Genomic DNA, 21962 nt, shown 5'->3' with positions numbered 1-21962 from the left:
ATTGGCATGAGCTCTCCTGGAGGCTGCCATTTTAACACCAAGACCTGGCCCCACCCAATAACCTGTTGGCTCCAGTGCTGGGATGCCTCAGGCCAAACAACCAACAGGGCAGGAACACAGCCCCACCCATCAGCAGACAGGCTGCCTAAAGTCTTCCTGAGCCTACAGCCACCTCTAAACAGCCCCCTTGACACAGCCCTGTCCACCAGAGGGATAAGAACCAGCTCCACCCACCAGTGGGCAGGCACCAGTCCCTCCCACCAGTAAGCCTGCACAAGCCTCTAGACCAGCATCACCCACCAGGGGGCAGATACCAGAAGCCAAGAGGAACTATTGATACAATCCTGCAGCCTGCAAAGCAGAGACTGCAAACTCAGTAAGTTAGACAAAATGAGACAGCAGAGGAATATCGTCCAGATGAAGGAACAAGATAAAACGCCAGAAGACCAACTAAGCGAATGGAGATAGGCAAACTACCAGAAAAAGAATTCAGAGTAATGATAGTAAAGATGATCCAAAGTCTCAGAAAAAGAAAGGAGGCACAGACTGAGAAGATACAAGAAATGTTTAACAAAGACCTAGAAGATTTAAAGAACAAACAGAGTTGAAGAATATAATAATTGAAATGAAAAATACACTAGAAGGAATCAATAGCAGAATAAATGAGGCAGAAGAATGAAAAGATGAGCTGGAAGACAGAATGGTGAAATTACTGCTGTGGAACAGAATAAAGAAAAAAGAATGAAAAGAAATGAAGACAGTCTAAGAGACCTCTGGGACAACATTAAATACACCAACATTCACATTATAGGGGTCCCAGAAGGCGAAGAGAGAGAGAGGGCCTGAGAAAATATTTGAAGAGACAACAGCTGAAAACTTCCCTATCATGGGAAAGGAAACAGTCACCCAAGTCCAGGAAGTGCACAGAGTCTCATACAGGATAAACCCAAGGAGGAACATACCAAGACACATATTAATCAAATTGACAAAAATTAAAGACAGAGAAAATATAAAAGCAACAAGGGAAAAGTAACAAATAACATACAAGGAAATCCCCATAAGGTTATCAGCTGATTTTTCAGCAGAAAATCTGCAGGCCAGAAGGGAGTGGCATGATATATTTAAAGTGATGAAAGGGAAAAACCTACAACCAAGAATACTCTTGTTCAGATTCAACGGAGACGTCAAAGGCTTTACAGGCAAGCAAAAGCTAAGACAATTCAGCACCACCAGACCAGCTTTACAACAAACGCTAAAGGAACTTCTCTAGGCAGAAAAGAAAAGCCCACAACTAGAAACAAGAAAATTACAAATGGGAAAGCTTAACAGTAAAGGAAAACATATAGTAAAGGCAGGAAATCAAGAGGAGAGCACAAATGCAGGACATTGGAAATGCATGTGAAATTAAGAGACTAGCAACTTAAAGCAATCTTGTATACATATAGACTGCTATATCAAAACCTCACGATAACCGCAACATTAAGGCATCAAAGGGTTTCTTTCCTCCCCAGGGTTCCCCTGTTTCTTTCTTTCATTCCTACTCTAGGTCAACCCTTGGGCCAATTATTCTCCTAGGTATCTTACTTTCCTTCTTCATTCCAAAATTAAAATTCCTTCTCACAACCTCCTAAGGCTCTGAGAAATCAGGGTCCTTTTCTCTCTGAGCCTCAGGTTGAAACTACTTTCTATGAAGCCACCTAAATGCTGGCTTTACTCTGCTACTTCTCCTTGGACTGTGGGCACAGAAATTTTCCGATATTTTCCCTTCTGCACACAAAAAACTCTACTCGGTTCTTAATTCTTTTATTTCTAAAAATGTAAACATCTGTAAGAAGTACAGCAGATACAAAGAAACATGGTGTAAAGAAAACCTCATTCACCATCTGGCATGTCCTGTCTAAGACTTTCATTTATAAGAGGTGGTTCTCAGTTGGGGATGGTTTTGCCCCCACAGTTGGCATTTGGTGATATCTGGACACATGTGTGATTGTCATTACTGGGATGCCACTGCATGTAAAGTGTAGAGGCCAGGGATGCTGCTACACGTCCTACAATGTGCAGAAGAGTCCTCCCAAACAAAAACTCATCCAGCCCAGAATATCAACAGCGCTGAGGTCGAGAAACTCTGACTTACAACATCACCATATTTCATTCCACATCAACTCATACAGCATCTGCCCCTCCCAGCTGGGGCATCTCACTGGTTATTAGGAATTTCAGGACAGGAGTTTTGCTCCTGAGTGAAAGGAAGTAATTAAATGTTCTGATTTAATGGCAGGACATTTAATTTAAAATTTAATCCAACCACACTGAATTCCATTACACACAGAGCTTTGATAGTTGTGGCAAATAACAGCAAATATGAGACATATACCTGCCCTCAAAGAGCTTGATCTTCTTGGGAGGAAAAGAAATACACACTTGGAGACGTAAGAAGAATAAAAAGCCCGATATGAGTATCAGTGCTTAAGACATAAATAAGAATGATTGGGAATAACATACTTGAGTTGGCCCTTAAATAGATTTAAAATGAAAGGGTTTTAGAACTGAAAGCAATTAACATAATATCTAATGTAACTCCATTTAACAGGTGAGAAGAAAAACAAAGAGAAACTAACCTGTCCAAATTATGCTGGCAAATTACTGGGAAGAGAACTCTGGTCTCCTGATTCCTGACCCTTGCTGTTTCGTTTACAACCGTTGCCTTTGTGATTGCTAAAAAAGAAGAGAGAGAGAGATGAGCAGAGAAGGCCCTGTATGAGCAATGGTAGAAGTATACATCATCATAGTTATAACAATAATCATTGCTGACATTTGAATGCTTAATGAGTAGACTGGTGAAGGGCTCACATTATGAAGTATCAGAAAGTAAGACTGGAAAGGAATGAGCAGCTTGGGATGAAGAGATACGATTAAACTAAACAGAATATTAACAGTCTCAGTCTAGGTATTTTAGAAGTTAAGTGAGAAATAAAGGTAAGTGCTATAGGAATTTCAAAAAGGGTCAAATTCCAATGGCTGAGGGTAATCAGGCATGGCTTGGTGGAAGGGGTAAATTGGAGATGGGCTTTCAAGAGGCATAGGATTTGAAAGGAGATAAGAGGAGAATCTAGATAAGGAAGGGATCCAAAGTTAAATAAGCCAAGTGGCTTTGAGGACAGTGAAGAAACAAGACAGACTAGAATGGGAAGCTTGAGTAGAGGGGACCTGGGAAATGAGGCTGAAAAGGCAGGATGGGTCCAGATCATGCAGGGCCCCAAGAAGAATGAATTTACTCTGGCAAAGAGAGACCACTGCAGGTGCTTTAGCAGAATAACTTGATTAATGTTTTAGGACGACTCCTCTGGCAATGATGTATAGGATGGACTGAGCCAAGAGAGATAAAAGGGAAGGCAGAGAGCTATTCTTCTCGTAAGAATAGAATAAAGAATATTATAAAGACTAAAGAATAATATACAATATTTATAATGCAGTGAGATATTATTCCATAGACACTATGCTAATGTACTTTTTCTCATTTAATTCTCACAGAAAACATACAAAGGAAGTCGAATTATCATCTCCATTTTTACAATGAGAAAACAGAATCAAAGAAAGGCTACATAACTTGCTCAGGTCACGTATCTAGGCAGTGGAGGAGTCAGAATTTGAGCCCAGATAATATGACCCAGAGCCTACAGTCTTAGCTACTATCCCATATTCTTCAGTATTATTAAATGTGTCTGAAAGAATCCAAGAACAAAATAATAGGGCTGAACTAATGATTAGTAGTAAAAAAGGAAATGGAAGGAAGAGAGATGAGACTTTACAAGGGAACAAATGACAGAACTTAATGAGATACATGGGGATGAGAAAGACTAAAAAATGATCATCTCTTAAGGGGTGAGAGCACAGGGATATGATAATACCATTCACCCTTGGAAATCACAAGGGTGAATCCAGAGGGGAAAGATGAGTAATATTTCAGATATGCTGCATTTGGAAAGATGAAAAGAAATTCACGTAGAAATTCTAATATGCAGATAAGATAGATTTCAGAAACTCAGGAGAGAGTAAGGATTGAAATTACAGATTTTGAAATTATCTCACATAAAATGAATAGTGGAAACAAAAAAACTAATAAGCTCTCCAAGGGAGAAAAAAAAAAAAAAAAAAAGGACAAATCCTTGGGGACCAGCAACAGTTGAAAGGCAGAGGAGAGAGGCAGGAGCAGAAACAGGACAGGGTAGTCTCCCAGAGTTCAAGAGATGAGAGTTTCCAGAAGAGAGCAGGCTGCCTTCTCTTTTCACTCTGTACTCTCCTGGAAGATCTCATTCTCACCTATTCCTTAAACTACCATCCACACACATGCAAATAAAAGATAAGAGGTCTATAGTTGAAGGAGTTTGAAAATGTCAACAAAGGGGTGAGGTAAGCAAAGATATCATAAAGGAGTGATTAACTTAAACATGAGGATATAACCAGTTGAAAGCAATATTCGAATGCATAACGATCCTGATGCGTTAATTAAACTAGCTAGGCCAATCAGGGAAAGCATCTGGAAAAGGATGCATTACTACCGAAAGGTAAGGAAACCATGTTAAACTACGTCACTTAGACACAATCAGCAAAATTCAGATTATGGGAAACTTCACAGAACCAACAACCTGGTTCCTTCAACAAGCAAATTGCAAGGGAAAAATATGCAGGTGGAACTTGTAGAATAAGAGAAGCTTGAAAGACGTATCAACCAATCACAATGTGTGAAGAGGACTGGGTCCTGGGTTAAACAAGCACAGTAGAGAAAAAAAAAAAATTACGAGGCAAGTAGAAAATTAAACTGGATATTTGATGATATTAAGGAAATACATTAAATATTTTAGCTGTAATAATAATATTGTGGTTACACTTTTTAAAAGTCTTTTATGTTTTTAGAAATCATACTGCTATATTTATAGCTTTCAGATGCCTGCTATTTGCTTCAAAGAAACACAAGAGGAGTTATGTAGATAGTGATATGGGAGCAGCGAGATTGGCCAGGAGTTAACAATTGCTGGGGCTGGCATTGAGTTCACAGAGCTTCATTTTTTCCTTATGTTTGAAATTTTCCTAAATATTTTTTTTTAAAAGATGCAGTTTGGTTTGCAGGAATAGGATTTCCTTCTATACACGGTAGTTTACATGGCCCTGGTCAAGTTTTCTTGACCTGGGTTCAGTGGATTTCAAGGAACCACGAGGATTATCAAATCAGATCTAGACAAAGCTGGAGGAGGAAGTGGTCCACCAAATAACAGGAATTGAGTTGAACACAAGATACCACTTGAAAGATGACGGAAGATAGATCCTTCAAGTTACTGATTAAAGGGTTTCAAAGATAAAATTTTAACATAAAGGACAACATGAAACTAATGGGGCGGTGTGTTTAAGGAGTTTGTTGAATGAGCAAAGCAGTAGGTAAGAAAAATGACTCTGTCCGCTCTTGTTTCTAAGACAAATTCAATGCCACTGAAAAAGGCATGCAGCTATGAGATGACCAAACCAAAACGTGGGGTATTTGTTCATGACAAAAGAATGTGTGCGCTAAAGTCGTGTTAAGACACTGGAGATCTAGGGGTCGGGTCATTCAAACTTTCACAAACTACTTCTGTCTTCTTCTCCTTTGTTTATTCCTTCTTCTTTCCCCCAACAAATCCAAAGTGCCTTAGAGGTAGTGCAAAGGCCCTAGGACAAAGGGGTAAGAGTAAGAGGTAATATGAAGTTTGGAGGAAAAGATTACAGATTATTTTCTCCCTCTCACTGACTCCTGAATTTAATAGTGTAAACTAAACTTGTCACCTTCCTATTTGTTGTGAGGTGGGGTACAGAACGCTCCGGACGAGGAGGACAAGTTGCTTTAGTTAGGTTGCAGGGCAGTGATGAAGACAGAGCTGTGAAGACCTCTACCCTTTTTCTTTTCTAGGTCTCACCGTCAGCAACTCCCAAAGCACTAGACCTTTTCCCCCAGGTACGTAAACAAAACAAAACAAAACAAATTTAAGGGTAAGATTATGCGAAGGGAGCAGACGGGAGCATTCCAGAGGAAAACCACAAGCGAGGCCTCGTTCACCCAAGGAAGTTGGAGTGGCGGGAGCAGTTTGACAGTCACGTTGGCAAGGGCTGGAGACACAGCAACGGGTCAAACCAGAGAGCCTCGGAAACGGCGGGAAGTACTCTCTGCGGATGCGCGTCCGGTCTTTATACGGAACCTGCGCGTATCAGACTCCAGGGCGACCGTCAGGAGGCAAGAGGCGGGGTCGGGAGAAGTGGCTCCAACCCGGCTCTGAGAGCCGCACTCCCCGGTGTCTCGCAGCCCCGCAGCCGCCGGAGCAGGGAAGGGAGGAGACTGATTCCCCTGAGGTGGACGGAACGTTTAGAACACCTCTCTCCAAATCCAGCTACCTCGCTGTTAACCGAAGCTTGAGAGTCCTCTCCTCCCCTTTGGGGACACCTAAAAGCGACGCCGCGTCGGTTCCGGGTTACGCGCTGGAGCTCGGCGGGTGGCGGCCCTGCCGTATCCAAGCCCGGAGTCCCAGACCTCCTCCCGCCCATGGGGGAGGGCCAAGAGAATATAGGCACCAATCGGAATGTACACTTGGAAGACGTTCACCCTCTGGGCCAATAGGAAGGAGGAGGGCGGGGCCGAGGGGGGCCGTTCGCTCTTCGGGTTTAAATCTGGGCGGCCGGGCGGTTAACGGTAGCCTGGGCGCGTTTGAGGGCTGTGCGCCTGCGCGAGCTGTGGGACGCTAACTGAAACCTGCGGTACTACGGTAGCGGGGCGGCGGGACTCGGTGCGGCCGCTGGACGTCCGCTGGACCGGTAAGCGGGCAAAAGCGGGGAGAGATGGTGCACGGGCTCCCCAGGGCCGCCCGCCCGCCCACAGCTGTGGAGAGGTCAGGTTCTGAGTAGCGCGGCATTGGAGTTTCCCTCCCCTGGCTGCCGGTCTCCCCAGCGCGCCGTACGGAGCCTTGACGCTCCGGCCGAGCCCAGCTGTGCGGCCTGCGGAGGCACGTGTGAGCGGCGCCGTGCGTGCCCCCGGCGCGTTCGACCCCCCGAGGTCACGATGTGCGCCAGCTGCCGGTCCACTGCCAACCCGGCGCCCGTAGCGGCGAGCACTCTCTGGTCGCCGCTCTGCGAGGTGGACGGGGCCGAGGGGCCTGTGGGCGGCGGAACCGGTGCCCGCGGGGCAGCCGGCTTCCCCGGAGGCCGTGAGCGTCCGAGACGATAACCACGCCCCGGGCCAGCTGGTGCAGACGCTGGTCTTTGTTGTCGTCGTGAAGGGAGAAAAGTCTCTCCCTCTAGTTTCACCTTTTATGAACTTCCGGATGTCACAGTGCGAGAAGCTCTTTCCCTAATGAGTTAGGAAAGTGTGTAAAATTGAAGAATGCTATAGTCCTGCCCCAGAATGAAGAAAGAAAAACAACTTTTTTTTTTTCTGGTTATAAGAAGTATACAATCTCAGTATTTGTAGAAATAAATCCAAGCACTGTTAAGTACATATTTAAAAAGGAAGAAAATACTCGAGATTCCATCAGCCACAGATCAAAAAAAAAAAAAAATCAGTGTTCATATTTGGGTTTACTTAAGATGTATTCATTATGAGTATATATTTACATGATTGGAAAAATGTATTTGTTTTTATATAATTGTGTATTTTGAATATAACAAAGTATATTCATTTAAAAAGCAGATTATGCCTTATTTAGTCCCTAATAGTTTAGGAATAAGTGATTTGATCCATGCCAAATGTAGATATGCATTATCATTTAAAAAAATTATTTATTTCTTTATTTGGCTGCGCCGGGTCTTAGTTGTGGCACGCGGGATCTTCATTGTGGCATGTGAACTCTTAGTTGCGGCCTCTGGGATCTAGTTACCCGACCAGGGCTGGAACCCAGGCCCCCTGCATTGGGTGTGCAGAGTCTTAGCCACTGAACTACCAGGGAAGTCCCTGCATTATCATTTTTTAATGGGTGCATGGTATTTCTTGCTATGGCTCTACTATACCATGTATTATTTAACCTATCCCCTAATGATGGACATTTGTTTTTCCAATTTCTTCATCAACAGAAAATAGCATGGTAGTGGTTACTTGTACATGTACATGTTTGCGTTCTTGTCCAGTTTATCTCCTTAGAATAATTTCTTGGAAACGGATTGTGGCTTAGAAATTATGGTACATTTTAAATTCTGATTCATAGTGCCAAAGTGCCCTCTAGAAAAACTGTCATCTCCCCTCCGCACCCTCCCCCCACACATAGTACACAGTGTAAGAGTACTTATTTCTCCACACTCCAGCCAGCACTGGGTACTGAAAAGTCTTACCAATCTAGAAGGATAGCTTAATGTTTTTGTTTGCATTATTAATGAGATGAAACATCTTTTTCTATGTTTATTAGTCATTATTTCTTCAGTAAATCATCTGTCTTTTCCCTATTCTGCTGGTGTTTGTACCTTTTAATAGCCTTCTAATAGGAATTTGAATTAGTGATTTTGAACCTGTTACAGTATTTCCACTTGTTTGTTGTCTCTTTGGATTATGGTTGTCTTTTTTAGGGTGTTTTGTTTTCTTTTGTTCTAATACTTCTGTTCTTGAAGCTGCATGCTTTCCTTCCGAGAGGTAGAGAAATTTGTTCTAAATCTGCAATAGCCTCCCAGCAAAGTTTAGAATCTAACTAGTGATCCAGCCCCGCTATTCCAATTTAAAATCCTTCCCTTCCTTTCACTTGCAACTAGGTAAACATGGGACACAGAATTGCTTAAGATTTTGACCAGAAGGTACTGTTGGGTATTTTGGTCAATATCATCTGTATTTATCTACAGAATACAAGCTGTGCTAGCTTCTATGTGAAAGTTTCCCCCTAAGTAAGGAGAAAGGATTATCAGGTCTTTATATTAAAAAGAAAGAAAAAACTGACAGCTACTTGTGGACCTTATTAAATTTTATATTTTATTATTTGCAAACACCTATCTTCTTCATACATTCGAGAAAGAAAAAGTGTACAATAATTTAACTGCAAAGAAAACATGTTAATCATAGTATAGTATACTACACATGCCATAAAAAAATCTCTTTGGGCTTTAGTATTGGAATTCTTCCAGCCCATTCCAGCCCAGAGTCCTGTTCCATTTCTGTCCCTACTTTCCTCTGTTCTGTGTTTATCTTTTTAGTAGGTAGTTTTGTATTGCATGAACATTGAAATGAATGGTGTAACACTTCTCACAAAGCACCATTTTATTTATATACATAATATATATACTTGTATATTACATGTTATATATATTACATATGTAATATCTATAAAAACATATACATATAAAATCTCATTTAAACTTCACAACCTGTTGAAATAATTCCTTCCATTTTTCCAGTGAAGAAAGAAAAAGCTAAGCCCTACTTTACTCCTCACATTCATTTAGTGCCTACCATCGGTCTGACTCTGGAATTTATACAACGTATTATACAATACAGATAAATGAAGTAATTCTTCAAAGTTACATTTTGGGACTTCTGATTTGCTTCATCTATGATGATTGTCCTGAGTTTTTCTGTGGGTAACTGCCAAAAGTAATGTCATTAGATCCTTATTCTTCTAGATTTGATAATATAACCTGGTTAACCTTGAAAGGGTTTCACTTAAGATCAAAGACCCTGGACTTCCCTGGTGGCGCAGTGGTTAAGGACATGGGTTCGATCCCTTGTTCAGGAAGATCCCGCATGCCGCGGAGCAACTAAGCTCGTGAGCCACAACTACTGAGCCCGCGCGCCTAGAGCCCATGCTCTGCAGCACGAGAAGCCACCACAGTAAGAAGCACACTCACTGCAACGAAGAGTAGCCCCCACTTGCTGCAGCTAGAGAAAGCCTGCATGCAGCAACGAAGACTCAACGCAGCCAAAAATAAATAAATAAATATATTTTTAAAAAAGAAGATCAAAGACCCTGATCCTCTCTTTTGCTTCTGTAGAATCTGCTAAGCATGGCTTTTTAGTTAGTGCTTTTTGTCCCATGTATCATTTCTTTATAGTTGATTTTTTTTTTTTGAGTGATTCCCTAAACTCTGTTCTTTTCTAGGTTTTTCTTTGACTTGAAAACTAATGCCAGTGAAAGTACATTGAAATAAGGTAGGAACCTGAAAAAAATAAAATGCTTTGGTTTGTCTTTACATATTTAAGTGGGGATATTTTGCTATGCTCAGTGATTACGCTATCTTTACATCAAAATTAAAGGAGAAAGCAGTCATATTTTAAGGACATTTACGCTATCTTTACATCAAAATTAAAGGAGAAAGCAATCATATTTTAAGGACATTTAGGGTATTATGAAATGTTGGCAGATCAAGTCCCAAAAACTGATGACGTGATTCAAACTCCAGAAGACCTGGATCGTACAATTGGCAATTTAGAAAAAATCTTACTTCGTCCAGCTATTTCCCCATCTCTAAAATGGGGCTCTTTTCTGGTTCCTACTCTGCTAGAATGTAAAAGCTATTGTGTCTTCTTGCTCTTCAAAACTATAGGGTCACTTCACTTCCTTATACTATTTTATTTCCTAAACTTGGAACCCTTTCAGTGAAGTCTTCTTTCTGTGGCCCATTCACTACTGAGCATCAGTGTACTATTTCTATGTTAGTATTGTTTCTAATTGTCCCATCTATTATTATATTTTACCTAGCAGCTTGAGGGTATAAATCATATTTGTATACCTGGAGTTTTGAATATAGGTAGGAACAAACTAATTATTTGTTGGCGGTAAATAAAACTTTGGATCTCATATAGTATATAGTATTATATCATAAATGTGGACTAGCAATGCACTCTGATGTGATGAAAATTGTTACTATTGAGGCAGAAGGTCTGACTTCATTTACTTTGATGTTTATTGTTTTAATTGCTATAAAGGATAATGTATTATTTAAGAGAACTTTAAACTCTTCTGAATGAATATTGGTGTTTATAAGTCATATTTTGAGGGTTACTTATCAACTTTGAGAACAAGCAAAGCCCCACCTCATTTTCCTGTCCTAGTGTGTGTCTCCAGAATGTGCTTAAATCTGAAATGTAGGAGTTATCCTGAAAGGTCCCTGCTTTAAACGTCACACTCACTCAACCACGAAGTCCTGTTGCTTCTCCTTTCTTAATCTCAAATTCACCTATTTGTGTCCGTTCCCCTTTCTGCAAATCTAGTCTAGGCCGTCATCATCTATTTCCTTGATTGCTCCAACAGCCTCTTAATTGGTCCCACTGTCTTGCCCTCTTGCAATGCACAGTAAACCCAGAGCAATATTTTTGCTACACAATTCTGGCTCTTAATTTTTTTTTTTCCAGTGGCCTCTCAAGGTAAAATTTAAGCTTTTTTAGGAAGGCCTACAAGGCTCTAAAACATGACCCTTGCTTACCTTTCCTAACTGTGCTATTGTCACTCTGAAGCCGTACTACTGTATTTACAGTTACCTGAATGCAAATGCTGTAACCTTTAACCTTTTATACAGCTGCATCTTCTGCCTTAAACACAATTAAAGCTCTGCTACTTTATCCCCACTTTAATTGACTCCCCCTTGTTCTGCAAGATTTAGCTTGCATGTCTCCTCTTTATAAGAGCTTTCTTTAAACCACTAGGCCAGGGATTGGTAAACTGCATGGCCTGTTTTTATATGGCCCGTGGGCTAAGAGTTTTTTCTGCACGTGTAAAATGTTAAAAAAAGGGGGGGCTTCCCTGGTGGCGCAGTGGTTGAGAATCTGCCTGCCAATGCAGGGGACACGGGTTCGAGCCCTGGTCTGGGAAGATCCCACATGCCGCGGAGCGACTGGGCCCGTGAGCCACAATTACTGAGCCTGCGCGTCTGGAGCCTGTGCTCCGCAACAAGAGAGGCCACGATAGTGAGAGGCCCGCGCACCGCGATGAAGAGTGGCCCCCACTTGCCGCAACTAGAGAAAGCCCTCGCACAGAAACGAAGACCCAACACAGCCATAAATAAATAAATAAATAAATAAATTTTTTAAAAAAAGAAAAAATATCCTTTATAAAAAATTAAAAAAAATTAAAAAAAAAGGACTATGCAACAGAGACAATTTGTGGCTCACACAGCACTAGACTGATAAGCTTCATAAGAGATGCTGTGCCTTACCCACTTGGGTCATTTTCAGGTATCTTGCCTGGCACTAAACCAGTTAATCAAATATATCACTTACTAAATTTTGTATTTTTAATTTTTGACACTTGGGCAAAGCTCTTTATGAGAATTCAGATGAGTAGTAAATATCTCATTTGCTTTTAAAAAGGACAGCGCAACAAATCAGACACTTGCAGGATCTGGCTTTAATGAATGTGAACACAACGCACAGGTTTCCAGGTGTATGTAAACATATGTCCATTTTAAAATTACTTTTTGCTTCTTCCATCTCTAATTCTCTTGGACAGGAATGAAAGAATGTTTAAATTCTTTCTTATTCAAGCAAGAACTTCTTTAGCCTAATGGTTTTTTGTTGCCTCCTAGATCTTGGTGAGTTCTCTACGGTTAAATGATGCTTTTAATTTCTGTATCAACACAAACTCTCTTTGTTGGTTTCTCCAAAATAGTATTTTCTTCCTCTAGTGTGTCATTACAGTCCCTTTTGGCTTTTGTTTCTTCGTCATGGAATAAATGTGGGTGCTCAATGCGTCCCCTACGTACAAAATGCTGGATCCGGGATTCTAATCCTTGGCATTTAGGACGATCCATTAGGGGCTTATAAGTGCGCATTTTCACTCCTTCTACAAAGGCACTGGTCTGCTTTATGACAGAGGGCTTAACATTTCTCCATTCTATCACTCCATCCATCTTTGGTCCTATAATGTATACAATCAAGCATTACATGGATACTTTACCACAATAGAATCACCTCCAAACTTTATGTGAATCTCCCTCCCCCATAACCCCGTATAACTCTGGTTCCCTGTCATACCTGTCCTACAGGGTACCGCAACAGAGTCCAGTCCTTGTAGCATACTATACAGCATCTGAGTTTTAACAGCATGATTAGCCCAGAGTTGCTGAAGGTGGGTAACATTGAACTCCTGAACTTCCCGGTCATAGATCCACTTAATATTTTCAAACTTACAGTCATACAAGACTAAAGGAAATTCTACAGCCATACTAGAGAGAAAGAGAGAAGAAACAGAGTATGAGAATACACAGCAGCCATCCAACAATTCTTAAAAAACAGGATTAGTTGGGTTAAAAGGAGGGGGAAAACTTTGTCAATATTGAGTATCTAACAGTTAAGAAAATAAAACACCATCCCTAACCTGGAACAACTTTATAATTAAAAAAAGAAAAAGGCAGCAAACCATGGATCAACTAGTTAGGCTTGGTCTACATTAAATTTCAGTGGTAACAAGTCACCTAGAAGTGAGCTGACTCGGCCCCACCATAATGCTATAAAACTATTTAAGAGGCCTGGTCCAAACACCGGTTTCTTACTGAAGGGATAGAACAGTAACAGAAGAAAATTAAAAGATACCACTCCCTGCTACATGTTCATAACATTCTACAAGTTAAGAGTAAAAGCTTCATGAAGGCAGGATCAGAGACTTAGTTATTTAGACAATGGTGGGGAGAGGAAGAATATTTTAAAATATATTCTTACATATCTCAGGGCAATAGCTGTTTTATTTTGGGGGTCTGGGTGTTTCCTTGTTTCATTTATTTAAAACTTACCTGTATTGAGGCTTCTGGGGATTTTTCTCTATGTTCAGCAGCTCATCAATAACCTCTGGCTTCTCCATTCCTTGGCCAATCAGAAAAAGGATAGCCATCATACAGCGGACTTGATGGTAAAGGAATGCCTGGCCAATCACTTCAAACTGACATAACTGAAAGGGTTCTTGCCATCTCTCCTCAGCCAGGCTCTGGCCTACTAGCTGCACTTGAGCGGACAGAATAGTCCTCTGAAAATTAATCACCCCGTTGGCTACATCCATTTTACATAAGTTCCTAAAATCATGTGTGCCAACATACTTCTGAGCTGCATAGTTCATGGTTACAATGTCTAAGTCAGCACAAGGGAAGAAATAGCGGTAGGTCCTCTCAAGACAGCTGAACCTAGCGCTGAAGCTAGGTTCTACGGGAGCCCAGGCCAGTACACGGATGTCTGGAGGGAGCACCCGATTGAGAATGTGGGTATAACGGATCTCTATAGCTGCATCGTTGACTTCATCTTTTAAATTAAAATCCTCTGAATCCCTGCCCTTTGGAAAGTGAGAACGTAGGTCAAGAGAAATCACCTGTGGAAATAGAGAAAGATATTGTTTTACAGATACAAATAATCTGAATCCTCAGTATGTACACCTAGAATATATTGGTATTGCTCACTCTGTGGAACAGTACAATGGCCCTTACCTGTCCAAAGGCACTAACTCCTTTGTCTGTTCGCCCACACCGGTGATAGTTGGATGTCTGTCTGTTTTCTACTAGTCGAGTCTTGGTTAGAGCCTCAAACAGTTTCTCTTCTATTGTATTGTTTGTGTTTTCCTGACTGGCAAAGCCCTGATATCCCCAGCCCAGATAAGCTATCTTTAGGGCTACATGTCTTCGACTGTGAGCGCTGAAATCAAATGCACGCTTAGCTTTTACAGCTCCTGAAGAATTTTCTCTAACGTTTGAGTCCTTGTTGTTGGCCTGTTCTTTTTTAAGTCTTTGTACCTCCTGCTCCAGTTCTTGCACTCTTTTTAGGAGTTTCTCAGTCTGGATTCTTTCTATGTCATTTTCAGCCATGATAAGACAACCTCAGGAATAAACAAATCATAGAGATCCACCCTATCTGAAAAGAGAGTAAAGAGGTACAATTTTAGTGCTGATTGCTTTGGTGATGTCAATATCATTCCATTATGTTCAAATAGTATCTAAGATTTAATTTGATGCCTAAAGGAGATGGACTTTTGATTCTGCCCAGGGATACAAGCATTAGCTTTATTATGGGTTGATCATCCAGCTGTTACCCTTTTCCATCCTGTCTGGCCAATTCACAGTGGAAAGGGAAAGTAGCATCAAAAAATATTCAGCTAGCATTGTTAAGAGTAGTCAGAATTTATGGAATATGTAGATTTCATTTCTCTCTTCTTCATGAGCTGAGACGACTGAGGACGGATGTTATTGATATTTTTTCCCCTAAAACATTTCCTTTTGACTTCTCATTATATTTGTCCCATCTTTCCAATCATAAGATCTGTTTATATGGAATATTTATGTCTACTCCAAGTTTCTATTGTTTTCCAATATTTCAGATAAAATCAGTGGCTTGTATGTTCAATCTAATACTCAGTTCCGTCTTAAAGGTGGTACAATAAGAGCTGGCTTGATGGAAGAAACTTGTCAGTGATTGTACTTCATACTGGAAGTAGAATCTGGAGTCAAGATTTTCCTACTTTAAGCAGTTTTGATGGCAGAAAGAAGGTAATTAAGCATCAAGATCTTTAAGTCAAATTTAATGCATGTCCTGATAAAAGATTTCTGTACCTCTAGCAGTTAAAAGTCACTCTAGATAATATAATTTAGATATCAGTGTTGAAATTCCTGGCATATTGCAATAATCTGAGGACAACTGTACTATACCTATAATACTGGGACAGTACTAGACAATCTTTGACTGATGGTTACTTTAGTTAAAGAATATCATCTCCACATCTGTTCTAAGGCTGACTAGGTTACCTAAGTCTAGGTAGCTCATTTAGTTTTTTGCTCTTTGAGTTTCTGTATCTATGATAGATGAAAAGTTTAAATGTAAAAAATGAAACTATAAAAGTACTAGAAGAAAACATGAGATAACTTTCTTATAATCTTGTTGAAGTAGGAAAGGCATTTATAAGTAAGGCACTGTAGAAACCCAGAAACTGTAGAAAACCAAAAAAATGTGACTACCTAAAAATATGTTTCTACCAGCAAAAAGTCAGAAGGTAAATAACTAACTGGCAAGAAAAATGTAAAGATGGTATGTATTCCATGAATATATAAATCAGTTTTAATATAAAGATCAACAAGAAAAAAATCCAACAACCTGAGAGGTAAATGGAAACAAGCATTTCATACAAAAGGGAAAAAAAGCTTGTAAATGTATGAAAAGATGCTCAAATTTATTCAATTTAAATAAATGCCAATTTATATGAGAAGTATTTTCTTTACCAAACTGACTGCAAAGAGAGGAGAGGGTTTGATAGTATACCACCTTGGAGAGAGGAAGGAGAAACAAGATCTGGAATATACACTCAGTACAACTTCTTTAGGGGGCATCTAGCAACAGCTATCAAAATTGAGCACATACATACCTTTTGACCCACCTATTCCATTTCTAGAAATTTAACGTACACATATGCTTGCACAAGTATGTAAAAACTTACAAGATATTTGTTGTAACATTCGTTTTTAAGAACAAAAGACTAAGTCTAAAATCAGTCAGGGACAGGCTGAATAAATTATGGTACATCCTTACAGTGGAATTCCGTGTACCTTTAAACAAAATGAAGTATGTCTACATGTACTGAAACAGCTGGATCACCAAGACTATCTTTAAGGTTCAGAAGAGTTGTATAATATGTTCCTTTATGGTATAAAAGTGCATATGAATATGGAAAATTACTGGAGAAATTATAAGAAGCTGCCTTTGAGAGTGAAACTAGGTTTGGGTGGTGTGAGGTGGGGAGTCCTTGCTTTAAACTACATGTATATGTATTCGTTTTTCAGCTTAAGAAGAAAAATAGTAGAGACACAGGAAATACTGGGCAGTAGATACCTATTCTAGATCCAGTCAGGAAGCTGGCATTGGGTATTTGACTGGTTGGTTTGGGTACTAAAAGTTAATTCAGTGACAGGCTGTTGGGATGAACATAGTTAGCTTGGCAGCTGAAGGCGTGTTATTTCTTAAGCATAAGGAGTGTATGCATTTATATTACTGCTTTTGTGATGGTTTTTTGAATTAAATCACTCTCATGGTTAAAAGCAAGGACTCTGAATCCAGACTGCCTGAGTTAGAATTCCAGGTCCACCACTTATTAGCTGTGTAACCTTGGGCTGTTTGATCTCTCAATGCCTCATGTTACTCATCTGTGAAAAGAGGATACTAAGAGTACCTATCCCACAGCTGTGAGGATTACACGAATTTAATAAATGTGAAGCACGAAAAACAGTGCTGGATACATAAAGTGTCCCTCTAAGTACAAGTTACATAATGTACATTAAGTATCGTGCCCCATATCATTAGTCTCTTGAGCTTTTCTCATGCCTGAACTCACCTATCCTAGGAGCTACTAAAGGTGGCAAGACTACCAGGCAGTAAAAGTGGGAGTGAATAAGAAGAGAGTGGAAATGAAAGCGGTTAATAAACGCTCGAGTTGAGTTAATGCCCCTCCAAAGTGCTCCCCTACTGCCCGTACTAATCTGTATTTTACTATATACTTAACTGTTCTACTTATGACTGCCTTAGCCATTCTTTCTCCATTTCACTGCTATAAAATAGTACACAAGAAGGGAATGAACGATTTTTGAACTGGAAATTTATTACTGGAAAACTGATCGGTGTTTTCTCTTGCAGAAGGTCCTACAGTGTAGGGGAAGCAGTGGAGGAACTTGTGGGACCTGATGGACAAAAATGGGCCAATATGGATCCAGAAGAACGAATGTTAGCAGCTGCTACAGCTTTTACCCGTATCTGTGCAGGGCAGGGTGAGGGGGGTGTCAGGAGAGCAGCCCAGTGCATCCCATGTGATCCCTACAGTAAAGCCTCAGTAACCCCAGGAACGCGACCTGCTCTTCCTGTGCAACTGCATTACCCACATATAGACAGCAATGCCTCTTCAGAAGCAGTCTCAGAGGCCTCCCAAAGACTCCGAAAGCCCGTGATGAAGAGAAAGGTGCTGCGTCGAAAGCCAGGTGGGGAAGTATTAGTGACGGATGAGTCGATCATCAGTGAATCAGAGTCTGGTACAGAAAGTGACATGGATGTCTGGGACTTAAGACAAAGGCTGATGAATCTGCAGTTCCAGGATGACAGGGAATCTCCAGTTGATATTTCACAAAAATTTAGTCTACCACGTGAATACCAAGGAATTTCTCAAGATCAGCTCATTTGCTGTCTACGAAGAGGAGAAATGGGCTCTCCAGCTTATGAACAAGACCTGATCGTTGCCAGCCGACCCAAGTCCTTTATACTCCCAAGGCTGGACCAGTTGAGCCGAAACCGGGGCAAGGTAGACCGGGTAGCCCGCTATTTTGAGTATAAACGAGACTGGGACTTGATGCGGTTACCTGGTGAAGATCATAGGAAGGAATTACGCTGGGGTGTCCGAGAGCAGATGCTTTGTCGTGCAGAACACCAATCCAAGCCTCAGCACATATATGTTCCAAACAATTACCTAGTACCAACTGAGAAGAAACGATCTGCCCTTCGTTGGGGTGTTCGTTGTGACCTTGCAAATGGTGTGATGCCCAAGAAGCTTCCCTTCCCTCTTTCTCCTTCTTAAGTCTTTTTAACCTGTCTCTCCTTTCACAGCATTGTTTGGGATAACCTGGTTCTTAACCTCTCTCCTTTTACTTAAATAGAAACAACTAACTCAAAAGACCATGGAACAGAGTGAGGACTTCACCCATCACTGGTCTTTCCTAGGTATATGTCACATTGGTATCGGATACCACTTAACTTCCAAATTACCACTCATACCTAGCAATTGCAAGAGGAATCATGCCAGGAAAAGAAAAACAGACCTGGTCTTTCTGTTTTGTCAGACTAGTAAGCAAAGCCAGCACTATTTCTGTTTTATAAACTTGTTACCTTTGGCCAGTGTGAGTTGCTGTTTTTATGAGTGTGTTTTTAAAGTTGCTGGGTAGTAAGCTTATCTATTAAAGAATTTTGGAAATTTGTGAATTTGACCTTATTGTTACTTAAATACTTCCCAAAGATGATCTCAAACCTAGGTTATGATTCTGCTTCCAATCATACTCCCCATCATACTCTCACCACCTAAATAATGAGAGCCAAAGGGAATGAACAAAAGCCTGCCCTTTACACACAGTCCTAAAGGAGGGAAGGTAACAGCATAGATAACCTTCGTTACTAAAGGAATATAGTAAATCCAGCTAACTGTTTTAATAATTTTTAATAGATGCTCAATTACAGCACTGTGTGACATGCAAGATTCTAACCCAAGTTTTGTTTCAGAATTATTTCAGCAATATATTGCCCTCCATTTGTTACTTCTAGAATGCCATAGTTTTTATAATTTGCCACTAAGATTTTCTTAGAAATTATGCCTGTCACTTGAAGGCTATTCCCACTCTGCAACAGAACTTCAAACTCCTAGCAGCTGGAACCAGATGGAGAGATAATAACCAAAATGAATCTGATCTATTAGGGTACAGACCAAATCACTAATTTAGCTCACCTGAACTTGGATCTATTTGTTCCTGACGCTTCTGGTCCAAAAACACCTAAAATCTGGAGGTTGTCAGTTTTAGCATTTAAGCCAGAAGAGTGACAGCAGAAATAGCTTACTTGTTCTAGGAAAAAAACAGCTGTGTAACAAAAATGAATGACCTTGACCATTACTATCTGCTAAAATACATTTTCTCCGTAATATTTAAGCGACATTATTCATTCATTCACTCACCCAGTTCCATCGTTAGGCATTCATCAGGGAAAGTAAGAATCAGTGACTCAAAGATACATGTAGGATACATTCACTGCAAATACGTAAAAACTGCAAACTACCCAACAACAGTGAAATAATTAAACGTTAGACTATTAGTCACTGGAAATCTATGGTAAGCTAATAGAAAAATGCAAATTAGGTCAATCAAGTTGCAAACTGTACCGTACAATCTCAGTCATACTGCACACGCAAGGCACAAGGAAAGATCAACACACCTAACTCTAGGTGGTGGGATTAAAGGTAGTTTTTATTTAAACCCCTCTTTTTTAAAAGTTAAAAGCCGCATGGCACTTTTTACATACAACTTACAGCAAAACAATGATTTACATCTTCATATCTCAAAGACCAATATTACCGGATCAAAAAGTTTCCGAAGTGATTATCTAGTTCAACCCCTTATATAACCGAAAAACTAGTCCAAACGGGTTAAGCGAGTAGTAAGACATTTTGGGGAAAAGAGGACTCCTGACGGGTGAAGCAGAGTGGTTCCCAAACAGCCATGTAATACCTGGAGGGGGGCCACCAAATCACCACAAAGGAATTTCGTGCGTGCGCTAAGCATTGATTGTAAATATTAAAGCAGCCGTCGCTAGACTTTCGATGTATTTTTTGAAGTTAAAAAGATTTAGTCTCGAAAATATTAGTAACCAGTGTAAATAGTAGAAAGAGCATTGCCCATGATAAACTTTTAAACCAAAGAAGGAAGCAGGGGTAATAGCCAAAGGATTAGGAAAGACGCACTATGATCATTAATACTGGAAAGTAATCCCCCAAACAATTTGAAAATCGTTGCCACGCCTGCCCACCCCACATACTACTGGGATCCCGACCTCTACTAATATTTCGTTTTATGAGCAAACAAAAGTCTAACTGAGGCAGAAGAGATTACACTCCGCAGTCCCAGGGCCCTCAAGGAATCGAATTAAAGAAGCTCCTACTGCTGCACGTTTCTGACAAGTGCTCCAAGAAGCACCAGACACAAAAACACGGTCTTTAGCGAGTTCCCATTTCCATGCTCTAAAGAGTGCTTTCCTGAAAAGATCAAGGTATGGGAACAGGGGCTTAGAGGGAAGAAAGAAACGTCCATCTGTTTGTCCATCTGCCCGTTCCCCTTTGAAGGACCCAGAAAATAACCCACCCCAAAACCCCCACATTTACCTTCCGGTCGTCGGCCACGCAGCTTTTCTCGAGACAGGAAGCTGTCCCTTTGCGTCGTCTACGCGCGCGTCCGGGGCCTCATGGGAAATGTAGTCCATCTTCATGGGAAATGTAGTTCTAAGAGCCGGGAGTGCAGGCTTGACGCTGAAATCTGCCTAATGTTTTCTAATCTAGTCACCATTCGTCCACCTCCAACAAGGCAGAATCTGGGTCCTGCGGTAGGACAAGAATAAAAGGATAATTTCTAGTGCGCTAAAATAATAGAAAACTAAAATTAAAGAACTTGGTCTGATTTTATTCGTACTTAAATTAGTAGAAAGTTATCATTGAGAGTCAAAAACATTTACAATTAGAATCCACATGGAAAGGCTGAAAAGGAATGTGATCATCTCAAAACAGACGACTGAGGTGTCCGAGAGTGACCGAACAGGGATGGGGAGTCTTGCTTCAGTACCACGGAGAGATCATAACTAGGTTTTGTTTGTGCGTTTTTCTAGAGATGCTGATCGAAACCGCAAGATTCCAGTTAGAAAACTGGCGGTGGGGGAGGGGTGGGGATTTGGTTCTTTTGTCCAAATTTAGCAGTCATTAGTGCACAGAATCTATCCCGGATTATGCAGGTGAAGGTAGGAGGTGAAGGTTGTACCGAAAGGGAAACGGTTTTCTCCGGATTGCTTTACCAAGAGGCGCGTATCAGAATTAAAATGAAAATAAGCCAGTATGTGGAAACATCACAGGTATCTAGTAACAGGGACGGTAGTTAGAGCTTAAACAACTTTACTTCCTCTCTGCATCTTTCGCATTCGAATTCATTTGTCAGATGAAACTCACCAATTCTGACTCTCCACTTTCCTATGCCATTCACTAGCCTTTCTGACATCTTGCAACACAGAAGCGGAAATTTCGGGGGGACGCGGGCACGAGAGCTTGAAGCGGGGTGGAGGGGTCCTGCCTCACCACCAGGAGAATAGTCTGGGGAGAGGGTGGTGGGGTAGGAGAGGTAGGACTCTCGAATCCGTACGGAGATTGCTGCCGCTTAGAGTCCCACGCTGCTGTTGGCTCAGCAGAGGTCAGCCGCGGGCGAAAGTTCACCACGATAACGCCCCTGCCGGG

The 21962-nt window shown here is 40.9% G+C and overlaps 2 protein-coding genes and 1 long non-coding RNA gene across 8 annotated transcripts in view; 1 reads left to right on the top strand and 2 right to left on the bottom strand.

Moving 5' to 3' along the window:
* Positions 1-6499, bottom strand: part of LOC132369564 (uncharacterized) — a 139057-nt gene extending 132558 nt beyond the window's left edge. For 2 of the 3 annotated variants that reach the window (XR_009504449.1, XR_009504447.1), the window contains exons 1-2: positions 6418-6499; positions 2619-2715 (exon numbers count right to left, since the gene is read on the bottom strand). This is a non-coding gene — a long non-coding RNA (uncharacterized LOC132369564). Of the gene's footprint in view, positions 1-2618; positions 2716-5814; positions 5951-6417 lie in introns of those variants that run through there. The other variant, XR_009504448.1, reaches the window with a different exon arrangement.
* Positions 6500-6737: 238 nt separating this feature from the next.
* Positions 6738-18882, top strand: HYLS1 (HYLS1 centriolar and ciliogenesis associated). Of its 2 annotated transcripts, XM_059930112.1 has the most exons (4): positions 6738-6834; positions 10089-10138; positions 15330-15447; positions 17579-18882. In XM_059930112.1, the coding sequence occupies exons 3-4, from the start codon at positions 15434-15436 to the stop codon at positions 18504-18506; spliced, it is 942 nt and encodes a 313-aa protein (XP_059786095.1). In that variant the 5' UTR covers positions 6738-6834; positions 10089-10138; positions 15330-15433; the 3' UTR covers positions 18507-18882. The 2 variants fall into 2 exon arrangements, with proteins under 2 accessions (XP_059786095.1, XP_059786096.1); XM_059930113.1 differs by lacking the exon at positions 15330-15447.
* On the bottom strand, positions 12313-21919 carry PUS3 (pseudouridine synthase 3). 3 transcript variants are annotated; one of them, XM_059930108.1, is made up of 7 exons: positions 21681-21919; positions 20850-21062; positions 19425-19554; positions 14395-14815; positions 13714-14279; positions 12959-13149; positions 12313-12842 (listed from the first exon to the last, which is right to left on the bottom strand). In XM_059930108.1, exons 4-7 carry the CDS (start codon positions 14767-14769, stop codon positions 12532-12534), a joined length of 1443 nt encoding a protein of 480 aa, XP_059786091.1. In that variant the 5' UTR covers positions 14770-14815; positions 19425-19554; positions 20850-21062; positions 21681-21919; the 3' UTR covers positions 12313-12531. The 3 variants fall into 3 exon arrangements, with proteins under 3 accessions (XP_059786091.1, XP_059786093.1, XP_059786092.1); XM_059930110.1 differs by having other exon boundaries at positions 19425-19539; XM_059930109.1 differs by lacking the exon at positions 19425-19554.
* Positions 21920-21962: the final 43 nt, after the last annotated feature.

The sequence above is a fragment of the Balaenoptera ricei genome, chromosome 8 (assembly GCF_028023285.1).
Source record: "Balaenoptera ricei isolate mBalRic1 chromosome 8, mBalRic1.hap2, whole genome shotgun sequence".
Taxonomy (NCBI): Eukaryota; Metazoa; Chordata; class Mammalia; order Artiodactyla; family Balaenopteridae; genus Balaenoptera; species Balaenoptera ricei.
This window is presented reverse-complemented; position numbering and strand designations above follow the sequence as displayed.